Source organism: Orbilia oligospora, assembly GCF_000225545.1.
Source record: "Orbilia oligospora ATCC 24927 unplaced genomic scaffold scaffold00004, whole genome shotgun sequence".
In the NCBI taxonomy this organism is placed as follows: Eukaryota; Fungi; Ascomycota; class Orbiliomycetes; order Orbiliales; family Orbiliaceae; genus Orbilia; species Orbilia oligospora.
The window spans coordinates 445,609-472,448 of NW_011645561.1; the positions used below are offsets into that span (position 1 = coordinate 445,609).

Here is a 26,840-nt window from a genome sequence, read left to right on the forward strand (position 1 = left end):
TTTATAATTTAGAACGTCACGTTGGGGGTACCGGCGGGTGTGAAATATGCTCAAGTGTCTGAATATAGCTATAGTCTACCGCAGAAAGAAAGAAAGAAAAGAAAAAAGAACACGATCAAAATGTTATTATGAGAGAATGATATCTACTTATTCGAGATAATTATAGTTAAGAGAGCAAACAGCAGCGAACGAGCTATAGACAGACAGTAGAAGAAGTAGATGTAGAAGAAGTAGAAATAAAAGTAGGAGTAGAAGTAGAAATAGAAGTAGAAGTAGATACTCGAGCAGATATCATAACGGTATATACATCAAATCTTAAAAACGAAAAAAAAAAAAAAAAACATCCAGAACGACGCTTTTCCCCTTATTGCTGCGTCAGCTCCTTTTTCGTCTTTTCTCTGCAATCCTGCTAATATAATATACTTAATTGCATAGAGAATACATACAATACATCGATGTATACTTGCCATTGCTTTCCCTTCTAATTCTAATTCTCCCCTTTCCAAATTCGCATTCCTACATCCTGATCGATCTTCTTTCCTCTCCTCGACTCGAGTCGGATATCTCTCTCCCTCTCTCTTTTTCTCTCTCCCTCTCTCTTCTTTTTATTATATTATTTCTTTCCTTCACTTACTTTTTTATTTTTTTTATTTTTAACTATACGATACTACCTATATACTATACTATACTATCCCGCGGTCCGTCTGTCTGGCTGTCGTCTATCCATCGGTCCGTCCCTCGTTGGAAAGAAAAAACAAAACCAATTACTTTTTCTACTAAAAAAAATATACTCTCACCGACGGTAGATTATATTTAGACTCTTCTTGGATTAATTGTTGGAGTTCTCAGTCAATTGCCACATTTTTTTCCTGTCATCTTGCTCTTACCGACGTCGACGGGCTAGGCTGTAACTCGAACTGTGCATGCTGCTGCTCTTGGAATCCCTTTTTTTTCCCTTATTCCAAAACAACATCTCCTCGGGGCCTAGAACAACCTTTCCCAATCAATTGCAACTACCAACTTAACTTCTCCTGACTCTCTTCGTCTCTTCCTCCTTCTCTTCCTCTTCCTCTTCCGCATCTACCTCCCTAAAACCTCATCGACACTCTCCATACATATATACATCCATCCATCCACATCCACATAGACGTATACTCCTACACGCCTACATAGCTTTCACGGTCGCCTGATATTGATAAATTCGACCTTCCCTCCCTCCTTTTCTCTTACCACGACGGATTCCCTCCCTCTTTCTCTCCAAATATCAAATCCCACGGTTCTTTTCCATAGGTCCAATCGCTTAACTCTACCATCTTCTCCTTGATCTGGACTCCATCCTGGATTCCAATCCGACGCGATAATCATGGCACCGACGCCAAAATTAAACGGGGCAAGTGGTCGCTCCACTCCTGCTGTTGATGGCTCCGAGACACCTGTCAGCACAACCAAGAAAATCACAAAAAACGAACAGATGAGATTAGACCGTCTGGAGTTTATGAAGAAGCTTGTTCCCGAGAATCTCATTCAATCTGTCGATCCTAACCAACAAGGCCTGAACTCTTGTCACCAATGTCACGGCTACATTAAGAGATATGATCACTTTTTGCAATGCACCGCTATCATTAGTAAAGATAACAAGCCAAGGCCTTGTGGTTTAAGATATCAGTAAGCTTCTCCTTCTTATTCTCCTTCTTCCTTCGTCTCTTGTCTCTTTGTTTCTCAATCTGTATTATTCCAATGATAATTTTCCTTGGTGTTTTCGGGTCCCTTTTTTTGGGTTTCGAGTCTTTTCGGGTTTTTCTTTTTTTTTCTTCGCCCGGTCCTTTTGGCGAGCTACGCGTGACAGCATAACTAACGAAATTCCGTTGCTAGCACTGATCGTATCTGCTTGGCCGAGAAGTACGAGAAGAACGAAATCAGAGCATATCATCCCGGCGAACCTGAGTTCCTCCGTCATCAGTGGAACGACTCGTCCCAACCGCAATGGGCTTGCCCGAAGTGTCGTGCGATTTGCAAATGCTTAGCATGCAAACCAAAGACGTCGCTAGACGACGGTACCGATGTGAGTACCCGCGTCCTTTCATCGACAAACACATCTAGCTTCAAACCCTTCCCTATAAAAGATTTTTTTTTTTAAAACCAGTTAGCTAACTTTCTTCTTTCACTTTAAAGAACAACAAGCTGAAGAAGATTGCATCATCACCTGACTTGTTTCTGTCGTCTCGTCGAGGGTCCGGCCCAAACGGCAGCGGGCACGATTTCCTTCCGACCCCATACGACTCCGGCCACGAAGCTTTCTCGGACTCCAACCTTTCAAACGGAACCAAACGTAAGCGCGCCGACTCGAGAAAGTACGCTATGGGAGAATTCGAGATGTCTTCTACAAATCGAATTGTCGATACTACCACCGGCGATGCCCTCAAGAAGAGACGTCTTGAGCTGCACGGAATGGACAAGATGGCCATCGGACCTCCTCCGAGGCCAACTGTCAAAGAAGCTCCAACTTTCGAGCCTATCGAGGTTGACTTCTCCGAAGAGTGCCTTGATGCTAAGATGTAAGCTTCCTTCATTCCCTGCTTTTGGCATCCATAATAAACGTGAAATACTAACTTACCGGTAGTGCTATCCGAGATTTCGTCCTCCGCTTTGGGGGCGACCTAGGGGTCCCCAGAAGCCATTTCAAGGCCATCGATGACCCGGTCGCCCAATGGTCCGCCTCCACGCTTAAAGCTCTCATCTCCTCGATGCTGCACGCAATCAAGGAAATTCCTCTCGAAAAGGAAGTTACAAACCGTCCAGCCAATCCTGACCAGAAGCAGCTGGCCAACAAGGGGACATTCACCGCCGAGGAGAAAGCAGTGGTCGATAAGTCGATCGATGCCATCAAAAAGGCTAATGGTGATTCGAATGACTTCTGGGGCCATGTCTTTGAGCTTCTCGTCGAGCTCGGATCGCTCGAGGAAGGCAAATGGACAGATTTCGAGGACAGCGAGATAAGAATCTTTGTTGTTGAGAAGCTGATGCAGATTGCCGTTACCTCTCCGGTCATCAAAGAGAATATTGACAGCGATTTGGAGGCTGGCTTGAAGCTGATCAGACGTCAGACGTGGGACGATATCAAAGCGGAAAGAGAGCGTAAGTCCCCTTCTCTCCCTCGGCGACGACATAACCTCCCCCTCCCTCTTCCCTTTCCCCTCTATCCTCCCTCTTCCACCTTCAAACACTCATCATCCGTATTCAATACTAATTAATATAATAATGATTCAGGCTTCGAGACCAAGCGAAACACCATCCAAGAGGCCAAAGTTTCTGCCTCAGGCAATACTGCCCGTATTGCCAAGCTAATTGCAGAGCTCGAGGACGCTAGAGACACAAAGGATTACAACATTGATCGCTTCGAGTTACAGCAGTGGTACGTGGTCCGCAACCTTCGTACGCCACTACAGTTCCCTGATGGCTCCGATAGGTCGAAGAGACGCACTATGGACCCCCGATGCAGTACTAGCCTCGGAACCGATCTTCTGGGAAACAGATACCACCTTTTCGCTCCCGGTCCCGAAAGAGGGTCAGAATGGGGTTCCTGGATCATGTGCAGGAAGTTTAAGAGTCTTGAGCATCCATCCGGCGAGGCTCAGGAGAAACCCGAGGCCAACGGAAGCACCAACGAAGCCAGTGAGGTCGATGCCAACGGCGACAGTCCTATGACCAACGATGCTGAGACCAAGAAGCGCCCGGTCGTTTGGTATGCTGTCAAAGGCAGTGACGCCGTTACCGATTTGACCGATTGGATCCGCTTCAAGGCCAAGGATTACTGGTATGACCACCCTAGCGACGAGAGTCCAAAGGTGGACCAGACCGATCCAAAGTCTGCAGATGAACCTACCAAGGACGCCGACGGAGACTTTGCTGTTGTTGTCGTCCAACGCCCCGATGACGAGACCGTCGAACCTGCTGAACTTGCTACCGAAGAGTCCATCAAGTCTCTTAACGACAAGTTGCAGGAGATTCGCCGATTCATGGCCATCGAGGAGAGCGAAAAAGCTGCTAGGAAGAAGAACAACCTTCTTTAGATGGGTTAACTTCACTTTATTTTACTCTCACTGCTGTACCTTTCACTACAAATACGCCCCTCCATTGTACCATTTTAATCCACATATTACGGTGTGGTGTTTTAATGCTTCTTACCTCCGGCGTCATGGTTTTTTTTGTCTTTTTCATTTTCATACACAGGTGGCTATCCTTCCTCTTTTTTCTTTACGCCTTTTAACTGAACGAGCCAGCGCATAACATGAGAGGATTATATTATCTCTTTACTGCGGGCACCATTATTTTGTTTTCTTCAAAAAAATCTTTTACGGGTCAGGGTTTATTACTGTCTGTTTTCATTAGCAGTCTGCCTGTTTCGTCCCTCCTGCTTATTGTTTACACTACATGGCCTGTTATCATTACCAATGCTCGTTCTTGTTTTATTCATTATTGTTTACCGTCAACTGCTACAGTTATTGCTTATTGCGATTATCCTTTTAATGAGGCTATCACTAATACTTCAGGACCGTCGTTCCTCTACTTCTCCTTCTCCCTCTCCTTCTCTCCTTTCTATCGAAACCAAAAAAATCGCAAAAAAACACAGGATTCCAGGAACCCCGGACCTTTCTCTATCTTACGTTCTCGAACCAATTTAAAAAAAAGTCGTCTTCAAATTGCAAAAGAATACATGTGTACTGTACCGCGAAACGGCAAGAGCTTGCATAGCTATCTGGGAAATCGATGCTTATTACAATCAATCAATCACAATTCCAATTCAATTCCAACCAAAAATGCTAAACTAGAAAAGAACTGGGACCGGCTGGGAGTTTTTTTTATTTATTTTTATCATCCATCTTTTGTTTAAGTCTGCTTTGTATTCTTTTTCAAACGGCGGGTATGTTCCTATTACTTGCTTTTGTGATGCTGCTTTGTTCTTTTAACCTGTTTTTTCTTAAGGCTTGTATTATACTACTTACTATATGCTTATAGACGACTTCCTTTTTCATTATTATTACTACCTGTTAACGTTAACTTCGATGTGGACCTGTACTTTACTCCTGTTCCTACAAAACTTAGGTAGACAGAGCACTAATAATATTAATTATTCATGAAGCCTTTGATTCCATATTATATCACTTGGAGATAGCTTTTTTTAGGTGAAGACAGGCGAGTGTTGGGCGGAACTTGAAGGTGTTGACCTTTTTTCTTTCTTTCTTTCTTTTTCCCGCCAAAGGTTTTTCTTCTTCTTCCTTTCTCCATCTTCATTCCTCACCTCACCTTTCCCTTCCTTCACAATCTTACCACCTTCACACCGACCTGTATTCTTCTCCCATCGACATCCTTACCTGCACCTGCATGCTCAGGTGTTCTTAAAGACCCGTTTGCGATCGATAGAAATACAGTGATACTGCGGCAGTCCGTCGCGATGACGGAGGAAATGGAATCCACTGGTACACTTGCCTCTCTCTCTCTTTTTTTTTTTTGTTCCAAATTGTCTCGCTTTATCTCTCGTTTGGCGCTGCTGCTGTGGACACCTGCGAGAATCTTGATTACTACCCCGATCCCAGTATTTTCCCACGGCTTGTGGAGCTGCGCTCGAGCTTGTGGATCTCGATTATTTGGTTTGTCAAGGATCGTGGATTGCTAATACTGGGTTTACTTCCATTTGTTTAGATGTTCCCCCGCCGCTGGCTGCGCCTGTAGAGGAGGAAGCTGAGGTTGTTACTACTACCACTCCTACTACGACTACGACTATGACTACACCTCCTCGACAATCACAACCACCACTCCTGCTACCACAACCACCCGTTGCTCCAACTCCAACTCCTCAATCGCCAGCTCTCGATGCTGCTACGATTCCTCAATCCGATGTACCATCTACACCAAAAGATGATATTTCTCGAAAACGAAAATCGTCGGAAATACCAGAAATATCACTACTCCTTCAATCACCTGAAAAACGACGAAAATCCGTCACCGAAGATGTGAAGCCGACTATTCCAACTCCTGAGCTTCTAGGCATACAAATGGGAACTGGGACGGGAATTGGAAGTGATGATATAGTTAATGATTTCCAATTGGGTGGTCCTCTACCGTCAACGCCGCCATCAAATACCTACATTCCCCCCGCCACGACACCGCCAATGCCCCACCATACCTCGATGCCGCCACCACCTTTCCCACCTACGTCAGATACACAAATATACCCTCCACCTCCACCATCAATACATAACCCTCTACCACCAACGATGCCATTGAGCCGGGAGAACCTGCAATTTAGTGCTACCGACCTTCCGAAGGATGACGACGGGATGATGCGCTGGCTCGCCCATCGCGTACGTGATTCTGCAATTTTGACGATGGATGGTAGTGTATCTGGGCTTTCACCTGAGAATGCTGGCGATTCGGATCCCGAGACTAGAGCGGAGAGGGAACGGGTTCGAGCAGAAAATAGAGAGAGGAAGAAGAAGTGGAGAGAGGAGAATAGTGATAGGAGTATGCTATACCTAAAAATCTACCATCTTCACATCCAAAATTTATACTAATAAAGTTTTTTTGGTTTGGTATAGACAAAGATAATGATCTCCGCGGCCGTGTTTCCCGTCGTGCGACCAAACTCTTCGGCCCAAACCCATCCGACCAAAAACGTATCTGGATGGACGAAGAATTCAACCGTCGAAAAGTCAAACGAGAGTTCAAAACCCAATTGAAGAAGAACGAAACACCCGGTTCCTCCTGCTGGAATAGCAATGATGACTTTTGTAGCGACAATCCAAGTCAGGTTATGGCGGGCGTATTGACGAATCAAGAAGGTGCAGCGGAGAACTTGAGAAATTGGATCGAGAATGGAGAGATTGATTATGAGACCTGGAATGCGGCCTGTCAGAGGCTTTGGGGCGATCCGGGGATGAGGGCCTATTTGGAGAATCTGGCGCCAGAGCAGCAGCAACAGCAGCAGCAGCAGCAACAACAACAAGAACAAGAACATCAGCAACAGCAACAGCAGGAGCAGCAACAGATTGATGTCGGTCCCGTTGTTTCTGATGTTGCCACCGTAGTTACGGAAGTTAAACCCGAAGGCGTTCTCGCTGCGGACGACGGGCTAGCATCGAAATTTGATGCGGCTTTTGATGCGATTATTGGAAGAGGGGCGCAGAAGGCCGTACCCGTGGCAGCGGTGCAGGAGGCTGAGAACATGCTGGAAGATAACTCATTCGGTGACGTGCAGATGGATGATATGGTTGCGGCATTGGAGATGGAAGCTGCAACTACAAGTGAAGAAGAACAAGCTGCAGGTTCCGGAGGCTTTACAGTTGAATATCTGGAGCAACTTATCGAGGCTGGTGATATGTCGCTTGAAGACATTGCAGCTCTGGAAGCGGCTTTAAGAGATGAAGAGGAGGAGCAGGCTGGAGAACTCGAAGATTCGCCGGGTGATGAGACTATTGTCGGAGTGGTGGGTGAAGATGGATTGCCGATTTCTTCAGAGGCGGTGGAGGCGGTAACGGATGTGATGGGCGATGATGGGATGAGAGAGTTGGATTTGGCGCTACAGGAGCTACATTCGGACCAAACGGACATTTCGGATCTACATCAGCATTTGGAGATTATGTCGCCCAATACGAGGGATCAATTTCTCGCAACGATTATGGGACACGATGGTGCGGCGGGAATTGATGAAATGGTCTTGGATGCGGCAGTTTTGGATGGCATCGCGCAAGAAGTCGGGATCCCGGGACTTGAGGATGAAGAAATGGGTAATGGTGGGGATGATACCGTTGTCCTTGATGCCAGTGGTGATGCCGAAGGTGGTGAGGGCGACGAGGGCGATGAGGGCGCTGATGGTACGGAGGGTGCAGAAGGTGCAGAAGGGGATGTGGCAGCTAGTTTCTCGGAGTTTTTGGAAGGGGCGGGGATCAAACTCGACGACTTGAACGAGGATCAGCTTCAAAGGTTTATCAATGCAGTCGATGGTATTGGGGATATCGAGGAGACATTGGCGGAAATTTTGGCGGAGATACAAGCTACGCAGGGAAGCCATGAGGGACTACCAGAAACCGATTTACCGAATCAACTAGAGCAACAGCAATTGCTGCCACCACCCCATGAGCATGAACAACAGTACCAACAGCCAGAAGGACAAGTAATCCCATTGACCCAAGACGACAGCATGATGGATATGACGGCGGGGGCAAGTGGTGAGGATGATGAGATGTACGGAGACGGGGAAGACTATGACGACGACGAGGATCTGGATCTTACGCCTGACATCATGAGAATTATATTACAATCGTCTGGGTTGGGATTACACGACTCATCAGGCCTTCCCGGAACGGACCAGACGCTTCAACCATCTTCTTCTTCATCATCTGCCGCGACATCTACGGGACAGTTACAGTTACCTCACCAAATTCCAAAACCTTCGCATCAGAGAGTTTCTACAGCGACTACTGCTGTTGGTCAAGCCAGACCGTCAAGCTATGCGTATAGCCCTGCGAGGTATTCGTATAGTGGGTATACAGCTACTCCCGGTGGATATGGGTATCAGAAACGACCGGAGGTACAGGTTTTACCGCCGGGATATAGTGCTTACTCCCGTCCTCCTCCCGCACCTCCGGTTCAAGAGAGGATTATCGACTTTGGACATTTGATTAAGCCGTTGAGCTATAAGCCCAAGAAGGCTGAGGTGAAGGAGGAGGATAAGGACGGGGCTGCTGCTAGTGAGAATGCTAATGCTGCCGGCGTCAATGGCAGTAACGACAGCGGGGATAAAAAGAAGAACGGGTGGGCGGAAATCTTCAAGTTTGAGATCCCGATTCCTAGCTTTTTGGGTAGAGGTGGGAGAAGACCTAGTGAGCAGGAGAGGATGGAAGAGGAGAGAAATGTCAGGGCTATGGGTTATCCGCCGATGGCGTCGGAGTTGAAGATGTTGATTTCTTCTTCTTCATAAGATTATTCTTCATTCTTTTTCTTTTCTTTTTCTTTTTTTTTTTTTTCTTGATGGGTTCTTTTTATGCAATACGCAGGGATTCAAAAGCACAGGGCGATTTATGAAGGGGTTTTATCTTTATCTTGGTACACAAAAAGCCTTGTTGGGTTTGTTTTGATAGGAGGGTTTTTATGGGGATGTATGACATATATATATCTAGCGAGGAGTCATTCTTTTGTCCTTTTTTATACCTTTTTTTTTTTCCTTGTGGAGTCTTTTTACATACGTATCTTCGGTTGTTAGGTGCCCGCAGGAGGGTTCTTTCTTTCTTGCATTCTTTCTTTCTTCTTTTCATGGAGTTCTTTTTTTGAATCAAGTACACAAAAGTATGGAATACAAAAGTCATCCTTTATATATATATCGTCTCTATATCCACCCATCCATCTATTAGTTTTGTCCCCAAGCGTCATGATTGAGACGAGGGGCTCTTGCAAGTTTTGCATGAAAGCTTAGATTATTATACATAGATATCCGAGCAACGTATTTGGTCTGTCGATGGGCATTATTAATATATATTAATTAGTTCTTCAGGTAAATAGTCAGTAAAGGAGTGGTAATAATATACATGTGAATCGTAAAAGGAGGTGGGGGTAAAAGGTAAGGGTAATATAAGGCTCAATACATAAAAATCCGTAAAATAAAAAATAAGACGAAGATGAAAAAAAGAATATCCCATCTATCGACCAAAAGGTGAAAAGAAGAAGATGAAAAATCATATCAAATCAAAACCAAATCGGATCAAACCTTCAGAGAAGAAGAAGAAGAAAAAGGGGATCGATCACAAAATCTCCGACAACTTCCCAAAGCTGGGGATTGGCTTATCGCAATGCCAATCCCTCTCGTACGCCTTCTCCGGCATAATCCCTCCTTCTAATCCGGCCTTATAACTCCACAACGGCGCACTCTCCGTCTTCCAAGTCCAATAAAACCAACCCCAACTCTTCTCGAAAGCATCCATCTGGGCTTCCGCCCAAACCTTCAAAAACAGCTTATACTCCGGCGACATATCCTTGGGATCGGCGTTGGCAAGATCACAGCTGCACTGTTTATCCCCCGTAGGACACGCGGGGGAACCATTGAAGAAAGTACCAGTCCATCTGGCACCGTTACTAATCCCGTTCAAATGTTGTGTACAATCGGTATCCGCCTGCGACCACTCCCCAACCATCGTAGGACCGAATCCCGTGGCGGTATTCATACTACCAGTGATCTGATCAACCCAGATTTGACACGCAAACTCGATCTTCTGGGTATGAGTCTTAGACAATAATGCATTATCAAAGATAACGTATTCGTGACCATCCAAAACCATCGAATCTCCCAGACCTGTCATTCTTCCGTGCCATTCTCCTAACCCACGGAGAGCGTCGGACATAACCTGCGAAGCATCGATTCCGTTATCCTTAACGATCTTATAAGCCGATTGAGTCCATTGGATCAATAAGTTGATATCATGATCTCTACCGGGTTCGTTGGCTAATCCGTAGAAGGCGATGATGTTTTTATATCTCTCCTGAGCAAAGAATTTCGATAATTTATCGTGGATTTTTAACGATCTTTCCGCGTTCGCCGGTCCGTCGGGACCGGTTAACCAATTCACTTTCCCTTGTCTTCCGGAATGATTCCAAGAGTTTTGACTACCGGGGAGTCCGTGAAGATCGAGTTTAATCCTCAACCCATACTTCCTAGCCCATTCGATACCTCTCAACAGATACCTCCAAGAGATCTGTGAAACATAAGGATCCCCTTCGTAAGTCTCCACGGCCCAATAACTAAACGGAATCCTAATATGATCCAACCCAGCGGCCGCAATGTCTCTGAAATCAGCTTCGGTGATAAAAGTAGCGTAATGCTGTTCTAGAACTTTAGCTGCCTTTTCGGGTCCCAAGTGGAGGGTTAAGCCGTATTCGTCGTAGATCGATGCGGAACGTGGGTAGTCGAATAACGATGGGGTGATGAATGGTTCTAATGATAACCATCCGCCGAGGTTCACACCGCGAGCGGGACGGGCGGCATATGAGCCCCAGGGTTTTGTAAGAGGTGGGACTTGTGGGTTTGCGCGGGCGGTGTTGGAGTAAGAACTATTCAGACCGACTAAAGGTAATGAACCGATTGTGTTGGTGGTGAATGTACAGTTGAAGCCTTCGAGGGTTAGCCAGGATGTTGTGTCATAGTAGGATCCCTTGGAGGATTTGGGGATGTCGGAGGGGGAAGGGCAGACGACTTCTGGTTCGTTGTCTTTGTCGTCTTCATCTTCGTCGTCTGGGGAATTGGACTTTATGGGGGATGAGGTGCCGCCTGATGTGTTTGTTGCTGAGCCAGAGTCGGTCTTGGAGGGTTGTGGGGGGGATCCGCCGTTGTTATTGTTACCACCACCACCACTGCTGCCTTCGGCGGCTTGAGAGGTTGCTGCTGCTTCGGAGACGCTGTTTGAAGAGGAGGAGCCCACGCGGATGACTTTTTGACTTATTAGTACTGCGATTACGATGCCAGCTATTGCTGCTAAAGATACTAATGCGGTTATCCCGATCCCTGGATTGTTTCAAAAAAAAACGGTTTATCAGTTAGCGAATCTTTATTTGAGTGGTTTTGTTTGTGAGGGGGGGAGAGAAATTTCTGGAGAAGGCGGGGAAGTGGAGTTAAGAAATGGTGTGTAACATAACATAACATACATATCTTTCGTCTGGACTTTTTGGCTGCTGATGTTGGATGTGCGGCTGCAAGTTTGTCTGGGGTGCCGGTGCTGGGCGGTGTCAGACTCTCCATGCGGATGTCTGTTGATGCCATTTTGTCTTATGATTTTCCCTCCGCTTCTTCTTCTATTCTTCTTCTTCGACTTCTTTTCTTATAACTACTTATTTATATATATATTAAGGTTCTGGAAGAGATGTATATCTTCCCCAAAGAAAAGAAGAAGAAGAAAAAAAAAGGAATGAAAGGAATGAAGTGTGCGTGTGGAAGAACTAAAAAAAGAGACAGAGAGGAGGATATAAAAACGAGTGACACCTCTTTCTTCCTGTCGGTAGACAGAATAGCAAAAAGAATTCTAACGAATGACTATAGTAAGCAAAGCTACTCGAAAGGAAAAAGCCTTGTAAGAAAGGATTCACGATTTCGTAGCTTTGTGGTTTAAATCGGGGGGTTAGGCATTCTTTATTGAAAAAGGAATGCTATGTTTTTCTTCCCTCCTCTTCTAAATCTGTAAACGGGAAAAGGAAAAAATAAAAAATGCCATTTCGCCATTTTCCCTCGCCTTCAGCCGAGAAGAAGGTGATTTGAACTTGAAAGAGGCGGAGAGGCAGAGAGAGAGCGCGATAGTCCCTGCATGGCATTTTGATCCAAATGCTACCTTACATCCTTGGCTTAATTTTAAACACGAGCGCAGGCCCATGCTAACAAAACTGAGAAAAAACCCCACAAGTACAAGACGAAAACATACACCGAGAAAAGGGCTGAAAATCCGCACGCGAGGGGGAGGGAACGACAGCCAGAATGGATTAGGCAATAACTTTATTTTTCCTCACCCTGGTGGGGTGAAATAAATGACCTCAATGGCTGGACTTCATAACTTTGTACTGCACAAGCAAGGGGGGCAATCGAAAGGGCCTTCGGGGAAAGTTTCTAAGTGTGGTAATTTGTAACGCCTACTTTGCGTTGGCGCGGGACGATTTGGGAGTAATTGTTCAGTCATCATCCTAAGCGTCTTGAGATTCTCTTGTGAACTGTTGGCGAAGGAGACATGAGAAGTCTTGGGGTTGCATTCGGCGGGGTTCTTCTTGTTCTTCTTCCCTTTTTCACTCGTACGATATTAGTTTTGGGTGCACTGACAAGCCTAGGTTCCGAGGATGTTTGGACGGATGCTCTGGGTGGTTTTGCCGTCTCTTCTTTTTCCCTTTGAATCGAACGACTGGTTTCTAGCGACGTTGCATGCGATATATTATTATTAATACTTTTGTTCTTTTTTGATGCTATAAAAAGGGGATATCCTACTTTGAGAGAAAGAAAAAAAGTCATACCAGCGAATAGATGCAAGGGAATGAGGAATGTCGTGACATGTCATGTGTTCACATGGCCTCTCTCTCTCTCTCTTTTTCTCTTTTGATTCAGAACCGCGAACGTCTAGTAGACTGTTCTTTTTTTTTAGAATAGAAACTCCACAGTTGCGGCGAGTGTAACGTTATCATTTATCTTGGTATGCGAATCATTAGCGTTTGCCGAGTCGTCTACAAGACTTTCGAGCTGAACATAGTCTGTACTTGCAAACCGTTTCCCCTTCTTCTTCTTCTTCTGAATTGATTCTTCTTCTTCCTTTTTCAGCCTCTTCGGACGAGGGCTTTGAAATGCCGGTCTACCCGTAAAGGTATTAATATGATTGGCCCATGGCCACCCCTGGTTGATTATTAAATTGCCGAGATGTCCACCAAAGCTTGTCTTTCTTCCTCTCCCTCTTTCGTAATGAGAACTGCGTTTCTTCTTTTTTTTTTGTTGGATTATCAGGCCTTCTTTTATATTATATCAACTGTTGTAGATAACATTCTGGAATTTTCCGATAGTTGTATATTCAGTTACAATTCAACAGAAATATATTTCTAGAATATTTATACTGGATTTTCCTCATAAATCTTGGTCGCCACATAAAAGTCAGGTCCTGTTGAACCCCCCTAAACGTTCTTTCTACAAACAAACGCAGTCAATTCAGCCGCAAGCTTTTGTGGTGATTAAACGGTTCTAGATATGACTAGCTGAGCTGAGCTCGTTGCCACATACACTAGTTCAATCACCCCTTTCTCTTTCGTCCAGTATATGGCCAATGCAGTTGGCGGAGCTGCCTTTGTTATTCTTATCATAACTCATCGCTGTATTTGAGGTTCCTATGACCGGGAGAAGTAGCAGATCGATTGTGCATACGTGCGCCTATGGGTTACGTAATTACTTTTATTCGTACTTACCTACCAGTCTTGTTCCGATGCGGGCGTAGACAGATGCTGTCTCACAATATGCAATATCGAATGCTGCATTTCCATCTAAGGTATATAGACAAGGATCTCCTTTTCTAGACTTAATATATATTTTTTCTTCTAAGGCGTAGTGGTGTATGCAAGCCCCTGAGCCTTATACAGCGCCTAAAACGATATCGATATTGATATCAATATTGATATTTCTTATTGGCGCCTAGCCTGACTGAAAAATAGAGTTTACCGACGAGAGTCCAGTTGGCGGAATCGATTGGTTTCACTAGCCTTCTGCTTCTTCTTCCCCTACGGCGATACTAAATCAAGATAGTAATACCTAAGTACCTACCTAGTTATTAACCTTAGACGTCCAAAGCTACACTATACATATAGAACCAAACCCTGCTTTGACTAATGCAACCCTCAAACTTTCCAAAATTCATACCCGATACCTAATTATAAATATATTCTCCAGCCTTATAGCCATATACACCATCTCTTCCTATATATTCCGCAAGTTTAAGTTTCTTTGTCATTTTACTTCATACTCTAGTAGTTATAATTGGTTAAGTATGATAGCTAGAGCTTTACACCGTCGAAGGTAGCCATGACTAATTGCGACCTGGGCTAATTGCGACCTGGGCTAATTGCGACCTGGGCTAACTGCGACCTGGGTTAACTGCGACTTGAGTTAACTGCGACCTGAGCTAACTGCGACCTGGGCTAACTGCAACGGTCTTACTTCTGCTGGATATTCCAGTGACCTAAGTACTTATCCGATGATTGTTTTCAAGATCTAGTACTTACAATATCAAAACGCTGCTATCAGAATAGAATACCCAAGTATGTATTCAATAACCACTTAACCAACTCTAGATCCACGACGCTAGCTGCAGCTGCAGACCGAAACACCAACTCGTATAAATACCACATCACTTATATATATCGCTTCACCAACTCACATACACTTCTAATCACACCTCATCTACATACACCCTGATATATTCGTATTAAATATAATATTGATATTGATATTGATGTTCCAATCTTTAAATTTCCACTTTTCTTTCATTTAACATGTACATTTACAAACTCCTCGCTGTGCATTCGCCTTCCATGCAAGAAACGGCCGTTCAATACATCTACATGCATACCTAACGTAAATACATACGTATCCAGTAGCCTCACGGAAAAGGAAGAATGCGAAAAAAAGAAAAGGATATGGGGGTTTTTAAAAAAAGGCCGGCACTACAATCGATAGTTCAAGAGATCAAGAAGGAAAAAAAACCAAAAAGACTCAATTACCCAATAGTTAGTACCGTACCCACGGTTTATGTCAGAATGACAAGCCCAACCGTACCCAAAAGGAAAAAAAGGAAAAACGAAAACCAGAAAAACAATGTACCCAAAAGAACCCAAATACTCCTATGATGAAAACGCCAAAGTAAGAGCGTATAAGAGGGGATCAAAAAAAAAGGAAAAACCAGAAAGAGAAAAAGGAAAACAAAAAGAAACAAGTGTAATCAAAACAATCAGAATAGGTATACCGTCTTGATACCAGACAGTAAAGCTATACTCAAAAAACCAGCAAAGCCATGCAAAGTTTTCATAAGCCATAAACACGTACACCATGTACACCGTCACAAGCAAGTACCATAGTAAGAGTGCCAATGTTGGGGACGACATTGACGAGGTATCCACCCTAGGGTCGAGTGGATAAAACGTACGAGGCGGTAGAGGTAGTCGACGTTTGGGAAGGCGCCGGCAAGGTGTTCACACTAGGGTCGAGTGAACGGGTATATTGCGATGGAAAGGGAGAAAACCAAAAAAAAATCAAAATAAAGTCGACGAATTGCATGTCGTGAATCGAAAGGAAAAAGTCAAAACGTAGTCGCGGAATCGAAAAAAGTAAAAGTAATCAATCAAAGAGGTTCCTGTAAAGAACCCATGTACTGAATCGAAAAAGAAAAGAAGAAAAAGTCCAAAGTCGCTTTTGTATACCGCGTACTGCCAAAGTCGTGATAATCGAGTGCGGTATCAATCAGTATTCGTATTCGTAGGGGGATATAGGGAGGGAGGGAAAAACAATCTAGACGACGATGTGGCCGCTAATTCTGCTGCCAGTGCTGTGTCGTCTTGCGCTAGTTCTAGAAACGGACGATGCCCTATCGGCAGTAACACCCTCAGCAACATCATATAGGGCGTATATCTGGTCTGCCTTCTTATCCATCAACTCGACAATTTCAGTAAGCTGATTCGTCAACGACTTGCGCTTTCGTCGACCTAGAGATGGGTCACAAGCAAGATATTCCGCTTCGACCTGCTTATATTCACTGCATATGGTCATTAGTTCTGTGTCCATCGGATAGGAGAAAGGAAGTAACTTACAGCTTCAAGTGCTCTAACTCATCTTGGATCTGCTTCATGACTTTGTCAAGAGCGTATTTAGGTGGTTGGCTAGGTCTGATCGTGACCTCGCCTTCAGCAAGCTCCGAATCGTCTAACATGCGTCGCGAGATCGGGACAACTTCCGGAATCTCAACATCAAAGGATTCGTTCACAATGTGTCCCTTTGCCTGGCACTCCTCGAGTGCAGATGCTCGGTGGCATAGGGTGCAGGAGTGTGCATTGTGGATGCAGACTCGCTCCACAGCATTATTATAATCCTCTGCCGCACGAATGCTAGACATAGCACTGACATGTCTCTTGACAGTCTGCTGAGAGGATGGTGGGGAAGGTAGGGAGCGGGGTAGTTCATGAAGGATATTACCAATTTCGTTATCCGCAATCTCTCCTTCGGTGTCATTGGCAATCATAGAAGTACGGAGGAAGGGATGTCCGATCTCTTCATCGTTACCTTCAATATCAAGCTCATCGTTATCCTTCTCGGAGAAAATCTGAACACGTTTCTTAACCTCGGGCACCTTCACGTCGGCATCATCGTTTCGACGGGTGGTACGCTCGGTTCTGAAATGCGGATTTTTCTCGGCGGTACGTTGTTGGGATGTGAAAGCTTCTAGTTGTTTCCTCTCCTCCAAAATTTCCCTTCTCAATCTAGCAACTCCCTCACTCTGCACAAAGCGTCGTGAGACAAGGTTGCTACGCCTTGAATTGGGTGGAGGGGGAACAGTAGATCTTACCTCGACGAAGCTAGTGTTCGTGTCATCATCCAAAACATCACCTGCCATTTCCCGATGGATACGAGACTCGCTGAGAGAAGGCTCCGTAAACGTGTCATCCAAATAAGCCTCGATAAAGGACGATTCCCCGGTGGTTGGTGCGGTGAATGGAACATTTAGGAAATTCTGCGCCGCTTCTTCCGTTTCGGATTCAGAATACTCCTCGACAACTGTTCGAGTCTTCTTAACATGAGGTTTGTTCGAAGACCTGCTAGCAGTTGTAGAGTTAGAAATCTTCCTCTTCGCGGCAGCCAAAGCTGTGGCAGGGACAGGGGCAGTGGAGGTGGAGGGGAACAACTTCTTCAGTTCGGTGTCAACTTGCTGTTGAACACGCTCCTCGGGCTTCGAGGCCACCAAAGGCTGTCCTTCTCTTTCTCGTGTGATCTTGATAGCCGGTTTCGCGGGCTGAGCGTTATTGGTGACAGATGCCTTTCGAGCCTCTGTCCTCTTAATCTCGGCGATATTCGCCTTCGTGGCGGTATACTCCTCAGCCGTTGCATCTTGCTTGACGGCAGATTTCCACCCTCGAGTAATTGCTTGGTAAGAATTAGCTGCAAGCGTACTCTCAGTCGCAATTCTGCTCGTTCTAGCTACTTTCTCGCGATACCGGTTTATTTTATCATTCATGAGCTTTCTCTCATGATCCAAGTCCTTATCTTTTCTTTCGAGATCCCTCATAAGTCTCTCAATGTCACCGGACAAAAGGTCATTTTCTTGAGCGAGCTCATCGTTTTCTTTACGAAGACTTTCTATTTCTTCTTGAAGCTCATCATTATGAGCTGTCTTACGGGCGAGTGAGCTGGATGCAATATCCCTTTCTTGGGAGATAAGACCGAGGTCTTGTTGCATAGTAGAGTATTTTCGCTCTACGCTTTCAATGCGGTTTCTGTACGAAGAAACGACAGTCTCCAATTCTGTGACGCAATGTGGGTTAGCTCATAGTCCCAATAATAATAATAATAATAATAATAAACGAATTTTGATTTATGAGTGTATTTATGACGGGGGGATACTGACTCTTCAACTCGGCCTGATGTTTGGCCTTGAGGTCTGCAGCGACCTGTCTGGGCGACCCCTGCTGGCTGTCGATTTCTCCTCCGAGGGCGCTATCCGCTCGCTTTCGATTATTCAATTCAGCTTCGAGCTGACGTCGGCCGTCGGCCTCAATTTGATAGAGTTGACGAGTTTCTTCACAATTTCTTTCTAATTCCTTCGCTCGTTTTCGTTCCTTCTCTTTATCGGCCTCGAGGGCTGCAACCTTCTTTTGTAATTTTTTAAGGGAAACAAGTAGCTCACGCTCATCGACGGGAACTGGGACCTGTTGAATCGGAGCCCTCTGTGAACGGTTGGAGATATGGTTACCGTGATCAATGCTTGAGACTAAATCAGAGATGCCTGTCATATCGGGCAACTTGATGCTATTGCCCGTAACACTCGGTACTGGTGGCTTAGACGCAGCACGCTTGTGATATTTCCGTAAGGATGGGGAGTCACACGGTTTGATCTCCGAGAAATCGGACTCGTCGGAAGAAAAGCCCATATCTCTGAAGAGCTTCTCAGTGTTCAAGAGTGCAGTGTTTGAAGTAACGCGGCCGGACTGGGCTAGAGAGCCATGAGAGGCAGTGCGTAAAGGAATGTTCTCCTTGATCGTGGCAGCTTCTTGAAGCTTTTCGCGGGCAGCCTGCTCTTTAGTAGCGCGAACATCACGACTGGGACGTCTCGACCCACTAAGACGAGAACCGATCGAGTACGAGCTAAGCTCCATGGACTCGTCTACAACCGTCGGTTGCATTCTAGCACGGGTGTTTGGAGAGAGACGCCGGGGACCAGCATTCATTCCGGCCTGGCAGAGAAATGTTAGCATAATTATTACAGTCTTTATTTATTCTCGATTTAATTGACCCCTCGACGTCACCCTACAATAAAGAAACAACACATTTCCCGAGGACCAAGGGGGGTCAGGAAGGGGAGGAGTGGGGTCTGGAGGAGGATGAGGCCTGGCTTACAGTGGGGACGGTGAGTTTGCCGTTGTTATCAATAGCATTGGATGCAGTTCTGGCTGCAGTTCTAGCAAAGATAGAACCAAGAGTGGAGGACTTGTCGGTTCTGGTGTGCTCCTCTGAGATTCCACGACCAATTTCAGCACTGTCCTCGGTATTGTTGGACATTCCTGGGAACAATCTATTGCGAACAGCTACACCAATCGTACTGAAGTCCTTAAACTGAGAGTTGACGAATTTAGAGTCAAGATTTGGAGTCTGCGGCAATATATCATCTAATTTTCTGGTTGACATCGCGGCTGCGCCTTCGGAAATCCCAAGGGAGCCAATGGTACTATCTGACTTATGGGAGGCAGGCGAGCCGTCTAGATCTCTTGCCAATTGTTGTTGTAATCGGAGTCGCGTATAATCGTGCGCGTCTTGGTCAGAGTCATGGAAATAAGACCCATGAGTAGTCGAAGGGGAACGTGAACGGAAAGAGCTGTCCATGACGGGTGGGAAAGACCGCTTGGACGGCGGATGTGAATTATATAAATCAGGTAAGTATTGATATCACCGTTACCGGTGGGGCGATAGTCGAATTCTCAGATTGAAGTTTTGAAACAGAGTCTTGATATCGAATTGGATTGGATTGGATTGGATTGAGAAGAGGAGATGCAGTTGAGGCTCGTCAACTGGGATCTCGATAGTAACACGGTGGTGAAGGCGATATGATGATGATGATGTAGGTAGGAGGTGAAGAGGAGATGGAGGATGGAAGACGGGAGAGTGGAGGGAAGAATGGAGTGTGGTGTGTGTGTGTGTGCATCAGCCACCGCAGAAGATTAATTATCGCCGGTTTTGTGTTAATTGTTGTTTACATCCACTTTTTTGTTGTTGTTGTTGCGACCCGGTCTCGACTCAAAACGTCCCAAAACGTCCAAATCAAAACACACAAAACGCAAAACGAAACACCGCTGCTGCCTCCCAATTGGTTCTTTTCCCTCAGAACATCCCTGTTCCCTTGCCATATTCGTTTAGGCCTCCCCATTACTCGTCTACACAATCTAGACTGATAACAGTTACTGGTACTCTCGAGCGCGTACGGGCACTATTTCCAGAGTAATTCATGCGTAGATATCGGTACTATTACTTTTCTACTCTTGGATTGTTTTGGCCAGGTCCAGACTAGTTTTTCTTCACGAAATTACACCTGTTCACGTGTGAGGGGCATTTCCTAATATCCTGCATTCCAGATGTTAATTGTCATACAACGTCCGACAGAGAGATTCATATATTACAACAGCCTGTCAAATGACTATCAAAGTAATAGTACCTCTCTTCTTTCTAGTCTACTACTATTTTATAAGCGAATACCGACTTCTCTCTCTCTTTTTAATATCGATCGGTAAATATCCGATAGAGTGTATTTCCGTTGTATTCTTCTCGAGCCCTCTACCATGTCAATGACACTCAGGCACTCAATGTAATAGATCATGTGACTATATCTGCCTAGCTCACAAACATATCGTTTAAATATACGAGTGATACTTTATCAGCCTGAGGTCGTGGTTGACTCGGAGATCGAGACTAAACCCATACATAGTACAGCTCTGTATCTACTCTATAGCTCAAAGATAATCCACAAACGGGCATATCAGTCCACACCCAAGTCTCCCCTCGCAACCACCACCATTATAGATCCTACGCACCTTTAGACTCCAATATACGCATCCTCTCGTAAAAAAATACAGTCAGATACGCTTTTAATATATCTTATTACCAAGGTAGGAAGTAACTAGTATACAAGTAAATTATTACTCCCTATAACACCTAACCAACACCCCCTTCCCCCCAACGCAAGTCGACAACAACGACAACGTCCTCGCAAACGGATTCATATCTCCACTCTCAAATCTCTTAAACTCCTGAAACATCCTGACAATCGTATATGCTGTCTCTGTTAATGCGAACTGTTGACCAATGCATACCCTCGGTCCTCCGTTGAATGGTAAATATTCCCATGATGAGGTTTCAGTCCTTGTACGGGTTTCCCAACGTTCTGGACGGAAACTATATATTACTCACAAATATATGGATCAGTATCAGTATCTAAGGATGAGGGTTGTACCTAGTCTTGCAAAGGAAGCCGATTAAAGATAAATCCCACTCCTCATAATTCCCCCTCATAAACTCCAACACCGTCTGTCGTTTCACATGGTTGAGCAAACAAATCACATAGTCAATTACAAACGGAAGGCCATTAACCATATAATTCGGTGGTTTTGTTCCATGGCTTTTTTCGAACTTCCGTTGTCGTAGTGCGAATGTGATCTTTGACCAAGGATATAGAATACCAGCGCAGCAGTTACGCCGATGAAGTATTGTCTCATTTGGGTAAATATGCATGTAGAGATAAATGGAAAAAGTTTGAAAGTTGATCGGAAGAATAGAACTTGATCTATCGATTTGAGAGGTTGTATATATGAGCGACTTATGATTTGGGAGCCAGACCATGTTTATCTCTTTTGAATTTAACCTATAAAAGGAAGGTGGTCTCTACGAGCTTTGCATATTGCTACTTCCATGGTTAACTAGTAGATTCGCGAACAGTAATCACCACCTTGCTGTTGGGAAAAAAATAAGCTATACCGTTTATCTTCTCTTGCGTTGCATATTGATGCAGGGACTAGATAACGTCCCGTGAACCGGGCATGTTCTATAAATTATTCATGAAACTACCCAACTATTGAATACCAAGGGATCCAAGCTTGGATTATGGTGGTATAGCATGCAGGTGGGTATAGCTTGGTCTCGTTGGTATAGCTCTACTTCATTCCGTGATCAAGCGCTGTACATATATAATACGTATACCTCAACTCTAAATCCGTTCAACAATGCTGCTGCATATACGATGCAGTAAAACAATATATAAACGAGATTCTAGGCAATCATAAATTTGTCCCATAAGAAAAATGCCACCATGTTCTGTTCTGCGATAACCGGCTTCGCGAATTCGGAACCACCGTAGTGTATAAACTAGTCTCATAACCATACATATAACTAGGCGCACGTGCATACGACAGAAATGTTTAAATCCAACAATCTAAAGTATATCGTCCAGAATTTTAGGTTTAAATCTTCTCACCACCCGTGGCTAACAACATTACATCCGTCGCAAAGTCTGGGAACGCATGATGTGTCGCAATAAATGCCTTCTGCTCACGTAACTTGGAAAGGTAGGCACTAGCGAACCGAGCGAGGAGCAGTCGAAACTTTTCCCTATCTTTCTCCGGTATTGCTTCCTTTGTGGTTGTTGATTCATTCTTCTTTTCCTCCACTGTGTCAGACGGCTCGCCAGCAGCATCCGTGCCGCTTATCTCAATTGTTCTGGATATCTTCCCACCGTGAACATCGTACGTATTCTCGTAAATCAGGGCGACGGCACTTGGGATCATGATGAGGAGCTCATCGGGTACGGGTATATCTGGACTTGAGCATGCTGTATAGCAGAGCAGATTTGCCTTTTGGAGAGCGAGATCCTTGAGGCCAATGCAGCCTAGTCTATCTGCCAATAGATATGTTCTCGCGTGGTGTACTAAATTATCGACCCGGCTCTCATCGTAGAAGTAATCTTCAAAATAACAATATTGTACGAACATATCAAAGGCTTCCGCGCTATCGACTTCGCTGTTCAGATATACTGTTTTTTGGTTTGCCTCTTCCATGTTGGATACTGCAAGCTTTCGGAAATAGTCTGAGCACTTGAGGGCTCCTGTGTGGACATCGAATCGTTGGGCATTTTCACCGACGAACACTGTATATGTGTCTGTGCTGAATAAACTGGTAGTAAAGGAGATGTAAGCGGTAGGTCGGTAACAAAGTAGTGTATGAGGTAGATTATTCCATACCCGCTGAATCCCAAAACTTTCTTTCTCTGCAACTGGGCAGTATCAGTTGTTTTCAAATCCGCCTGAAGACCTAAAAGTAATGCTCTTTCCGAAGAAATGTCCATGATCTTTTTGGTCAATGGTTTCGGCCCATCATTCATAAACAGCAACATGTCTGTATTAAAGTCAGGAAAAGAGTGGTGCAGCTCTTCCACAAAGGCATCAATCAGCCGTAGATCAACCAAGTATGCCGCGGCAAGACGTGCTAGCAAAAGTCGAAACCCATCTCTTAATACGATTTCTTTCTCTTTACAATCACCGGTCTCGGTAGTCGAGGATTTGAGTGGCTGAATTCCGGAATTGAGGTCGACCGTATATGTATAAACTACACGTATCGCTTCCAAGACATCTGGATATATATCTGAAAACTCGCCGCCGCCTTTTTGCATATTATGCCCGTAACACCAATTTTGTCGCTCTTTGTAGGGAAAGCTCCTTTAAAGGGGGACACTTTAGCTTTTCAGCTAGAGTGTATACACGTGCATGAGATAAGAGGGGATGGGGAGTCGACACGTCGTCTCTATTGTCTAGGGCGTATGTGCCCAAGTAGCAATACTGCAAGAATATGCCAAAGGCGTCGGCATTGTCAACTTCTGTATCCAGAATTACTGTTTTTTCCCAGATCTTTCCACTTTGAGGGGAAAAGTATTCCCCGAAGTAAGCAGACTCCCCACGAATTGTGTCAACATGGACCGTATATCTTTTGCGTTCACGGCCAACGTGAATAGTGACTATCTCTGAATCGAGAAAACTAAACATGGAGGTTCTCATTAGCTGGCATAGGAGCCAGATTAAGCGCTGTGATGTTACTGTAAATTGCATGATAAGAACAATTGACATAACAGGTTAACCTACCTTGAAAACTTCTGAATAGCTAGTCCGTCCGTATAAGTCTTAAACTTGATTGACTCAAGTTCAAGAGCCCTTGATTCAAGTTGCTCTGTCTCGGATTCTAGAGACTTCTTCTTCACCTTAAGATCATCTTTTTCCGCCTTGAGTTTCTCATTTTCTGACTGTAAATCTTTTATTTCCTTGTCATATGTATCACAAGAATGTAGAATTCCGCCGTTGTGATAATGACGGCAAATCGTCCCGTAGTCGCAAGTCATACGGCACGTGTGACAATATTTACACCTAGGACATTTGCAGTCTTCTTTGCATGACTTACAGAAATTCGGGCATCTAAAAATTCATTAACTTATATTCCTTCGTGACCAAGTGATAGTTTGAATGCGATGGTGGTAAATATAAATAAAATGCGTAATGAAGATAGTCGGAAAGAGATCCACGTGAGCGGGGGTTACTAGTTTACTTACTTGGGATGTGCTCTAACCATAGCTACCACGTATTAATATTTTCCCGGGTGATACTTAGGCCTGCTAAACCCACACTCGTCCAAACTTTACGGTAGTTGGTATATTTATCGAGCCTGTGGACGACAATAATCTAGTTTCAAGCCGGGTGCTGGAGACGATGATATATGTATGTTGAGAATACTGTACGAAATTCGAAAGCCTTACTATAACGGGCGGGGTCCTGATTGAGTGTACGAGAAATTGCCAAGATTTCGACTTGATTCGTAGTCGTGCCTCCAATATGCATAATTGTAGGCAACATGATCGAGTATATGCAAGAAATAGCTGGATCCGTCGTGTCGTGCGTTGGCTGGCCAAGAAACCGAATGGCGGGCATTATTGAGTAGTTTCAGGCAAGAGTATTTCAAGTTCAGGCAACATTACTTGTGTGGATTTTTATCAGCCTCAGTCGATACTCTGAGAGATCTCGAGAGCTTGAAAGGAGTATATATGTAGTATTGGATATGGGCTCAAAGATGGGTATTGTATCGATTTAAATTTAATCTAATTCTATAGTCGGATTCTATATACTTTAATCTGGTATGTACCGAGATACTTACTAGATATTGAGATGCTTATAATTATGTAAGTACCAGGTACTTAAGTAGATACATATACATCAATCGGTCTAGATCTAGAAAATCCATAGCCTTCTCCTCATATAACCTCTGTTCTCTCTGCGACAGTTAACACCATCCTGTCACATCATAAACACTTCATCCTTTGGAATATCAGAAGATTGGCGTCGCCTGCATCTCCCCTTTCTCTCCATACCCCTTCTGAAACGGACATCCACTTATATTCCTCGCCCTCAAAAACTCCATAGTCGCCGCCATATTCTCCAGCCCTTTACCTTCCTGCGGTTTAGGGCCAATAGTCGTCAAATCATAGCCTTGTGGATGAAACCTATCACCATGTGATCCAGGAAGTCTTCCACCGAGGGCTCTAATAAAAAGAGCAGATGGCCCCCAGATCGACCAGATATCTTTTTTAACATACCAAGGTTGTAGACCGGTGGGGAAGAAGTTGAAAAGACCGGTTTTGGGGTTTGGGTTTTCGTGCAGTGCTTTGACCGGGGAACGTCTTGGGAAGGTGAAGTGGCGGAGTAGTATCTTGCGTATGGATTTGGTGGATGTTATTATGGTCCGGAGTAATATTCCTGCTTTTTCAAGACTTGAGAGGCACGTTCGTTAATTAATATGATTATGAGAATTAGGAAGAGAGGTAAAGATATACCCCAAAGTCGACCTCATAACCTCATCCAATTCATACCCAATAACCTTCCTCAACAAGGTCGTAAAAAACCGTGGCATAGCCAAAGTAGCAGAATCCACATAAACCCTAACATACTGATCATTCGTCCCCGTAAACCTCGCAACCCTCGATTCATACCCCACAGTCCAATCCCTCAACTCTGTCGCAAAATGAGCTCCATCCTCCCATCCTTCCCGATGTGATGGTAAAGAAGTCCAAGGAATCCCCAAATCCTCACCGAGAGCTTTATGAAATATCCCAATTGCGCATTTTTCTTCTTTGGTTAGTTGACGCCATTCTTCCGCGTCAACTATGCGGAAGGATTCTACGATGCCCGAGCCGAGGGTGTGTAACATATCGCCGTCAAGGATTTTTCCGGCTTTACGGTATCGAGCGTGAAGGTAGTTCATGCGAGATACTGCTTTCATGTATCGATTTGTGTCTCGGCCGTTGTGGTGTACTTCTCGTAGCAAGATTTCAGTATCGACGGCTCTCTTTCCTGCGTTTCGTCGAGTGTTCTGGCCTGTGACGGCGAATAATTTTGACATCGTGGGGATTCCACCGGCCTATATATGAACCATATTAGCAATTGAAGACAAGTTTGCAAAAGGCTTGAGGCAGTGAAGAAAAAGGTTTTGTTGGGATAGACCTTTAATAGAGATATCGTCCGTGCTTTCTGAAAAGCATAAGGAAACTCGAATTCCTGCAATATAGCCATGATCTCATGTGCCTCACTGCCTGTCATTTCAGATAATGGTCTACCGATCCCACTGAATTTGGCAGTGATTTCATTTCTGCGTCGATATCGAAAGAATCGGACTGTGAGGAGGTATGCTGCAAGAGCAATCCCATATGGCCAGTAATTGAGGAACATTGTTCTTTAGAAAAATCGCTGAGAGGTTCAATTCCTCAGCTATTCCTTATTTTTCTTTATCTCTTATTTTATATTTTATTTTTAAGAAATTTGGTATCGATACACAGCTTGAATTCAGTGTATTTAAACAATTCTGCAACAAAACTTGTTGAATGCGACGGCCCAACCGTGCTATTTGCCCGAACTCCGACTCGCTGGGCTCCCATGTTACGCCAAGTGCCCCGCAACATATTGGTAGACAGGAGAGAATCCTGGGTCTTTACAAAACGAGGTAGCTCAAT

The 26,840-nt window shown here is 44.6% G+C and overlaps 6 protein-coding genes across 6 annotated transcripts; 2 read left to right on the forward strand and 4 right to left on the reverse strand.

Moving 5' to 3' along the window:
* Positions 1-1,363: 1,363 nt before the first annotated feature.
* AOL_s00004g137 (uncharacterized protein) lies at positions 1,364-4,070 on the forward strand (the record flags this gene model as incomplete). Its single annotated transcript, XM_011118787.1, has 5 exons — positions 1,364-1,665; positions 1,873-2,062; positions 2,173-2,555; positions 2,621-3,135; positions 3,268-4,070. 5 exons carry the CDS (start codon positions 1,364-1,366, stop codon positions 4,068-4,070), a joined length of 2,193 nt encoding a protein of 730 aa, XP_011117089.1.
* A 1,382-nt stretch (positions 4,071-5,452) lies between these two features.
* On the forward strand, positions 5,453-8,977 carry AOL_s00004g138 (uncharacterized protein; the record flags this gene model as incomplete). Its single annotated transcript, XM_011118788.1, has 3 exons — positions 5,453-5,477; positions 5,701-6,522; positions 6,597-8,977. 3 exons carry the CDS (start codon positions 5,453-5,455, stop codon positions 8,975-8,977), a joined length of 3,228 nt encoding a protein of 1,075 aa, XP_011117090.1.
* Positions 8,978-9,794: 817 nt separating this feature from the next.
* On the reverse strand, positions 9,795-11,803 carry AOL_s00004g139 (uncharacterized protein; the record flags this gene model as incomplete). Its single annotated transcript, XM_011118789.1, has 2 exons — positions 9,795-11,548; positions 11,689-11,803. 2 exons carry the CDS (start codon positions 11,801-11,803, stop codon positions 9,795-9,797), a joined length of 1,869 nt encoding a protein of 622 aa, XP_011117091.1.
* Positions 11,804-16,057: 4,254 nt separating this feature from the next.
* Positions 16,058-19,636, reverse strand: AOL_s00004g140 (uncharacterized protein; the record flags this gene model as incomplete). Its single annotated transcript, XM_011118790.1, has 4 exons — positions 16,058-16,301; positions 16,357-18,061; positions 18,165-18,990; positions 19,154-19,636. The coding sequence occupies 4 exons, from the start codon at positions 19,634-19,636 to the stop codon at positions 16,058-16,060; spliced, it is 3,258 nt and encodes a 1,085-aa protein (XP_011117092.1).
* Positions 19,637-22,260: 2,624 nt separating this feature from the next.
* On the reverse strand, positions 22,261-24,185 carry AOL_s00004g141 (uncharacterized protein; the record flags this gene model as incomplete). Its single annotated transcript, XM_011118791.1, has 4 exons — positions 22,261-22,969; positions 23,038-23,511; positions 23,588-23,827; positions 23,932-24,185. 4 exons carry the CDS (start codon positions 24,183-24,185, stop codon positions 22,261-22,263), a joined length of 1,677 nt encoding a protein of 558 aa, XP_011117093.1.
* Positions 24,186-25,162: 977 nt separating this feature from the next.
* AOL_s00004g142 (uncharacterized protein) lies at positions 25,163-26,559 on the reverse strand (the record flags this gene model as incomplete). The annotated part of the gene is made up of 3 exons (XM_011118792.1): positions 25,163-25,604; positions 25,668-26,251; positions 26,335-26,559. 3 exons carry the CDS (start codon positions 26,557-26,559, stop codon positions 25,163-25,165), a joined length of 1,251 nt encoding a protein of 416 aa, XP_011117094.1.
* Between the last annotated feature and the right edge of the window lie 281 nt (positions 26,560-26,840).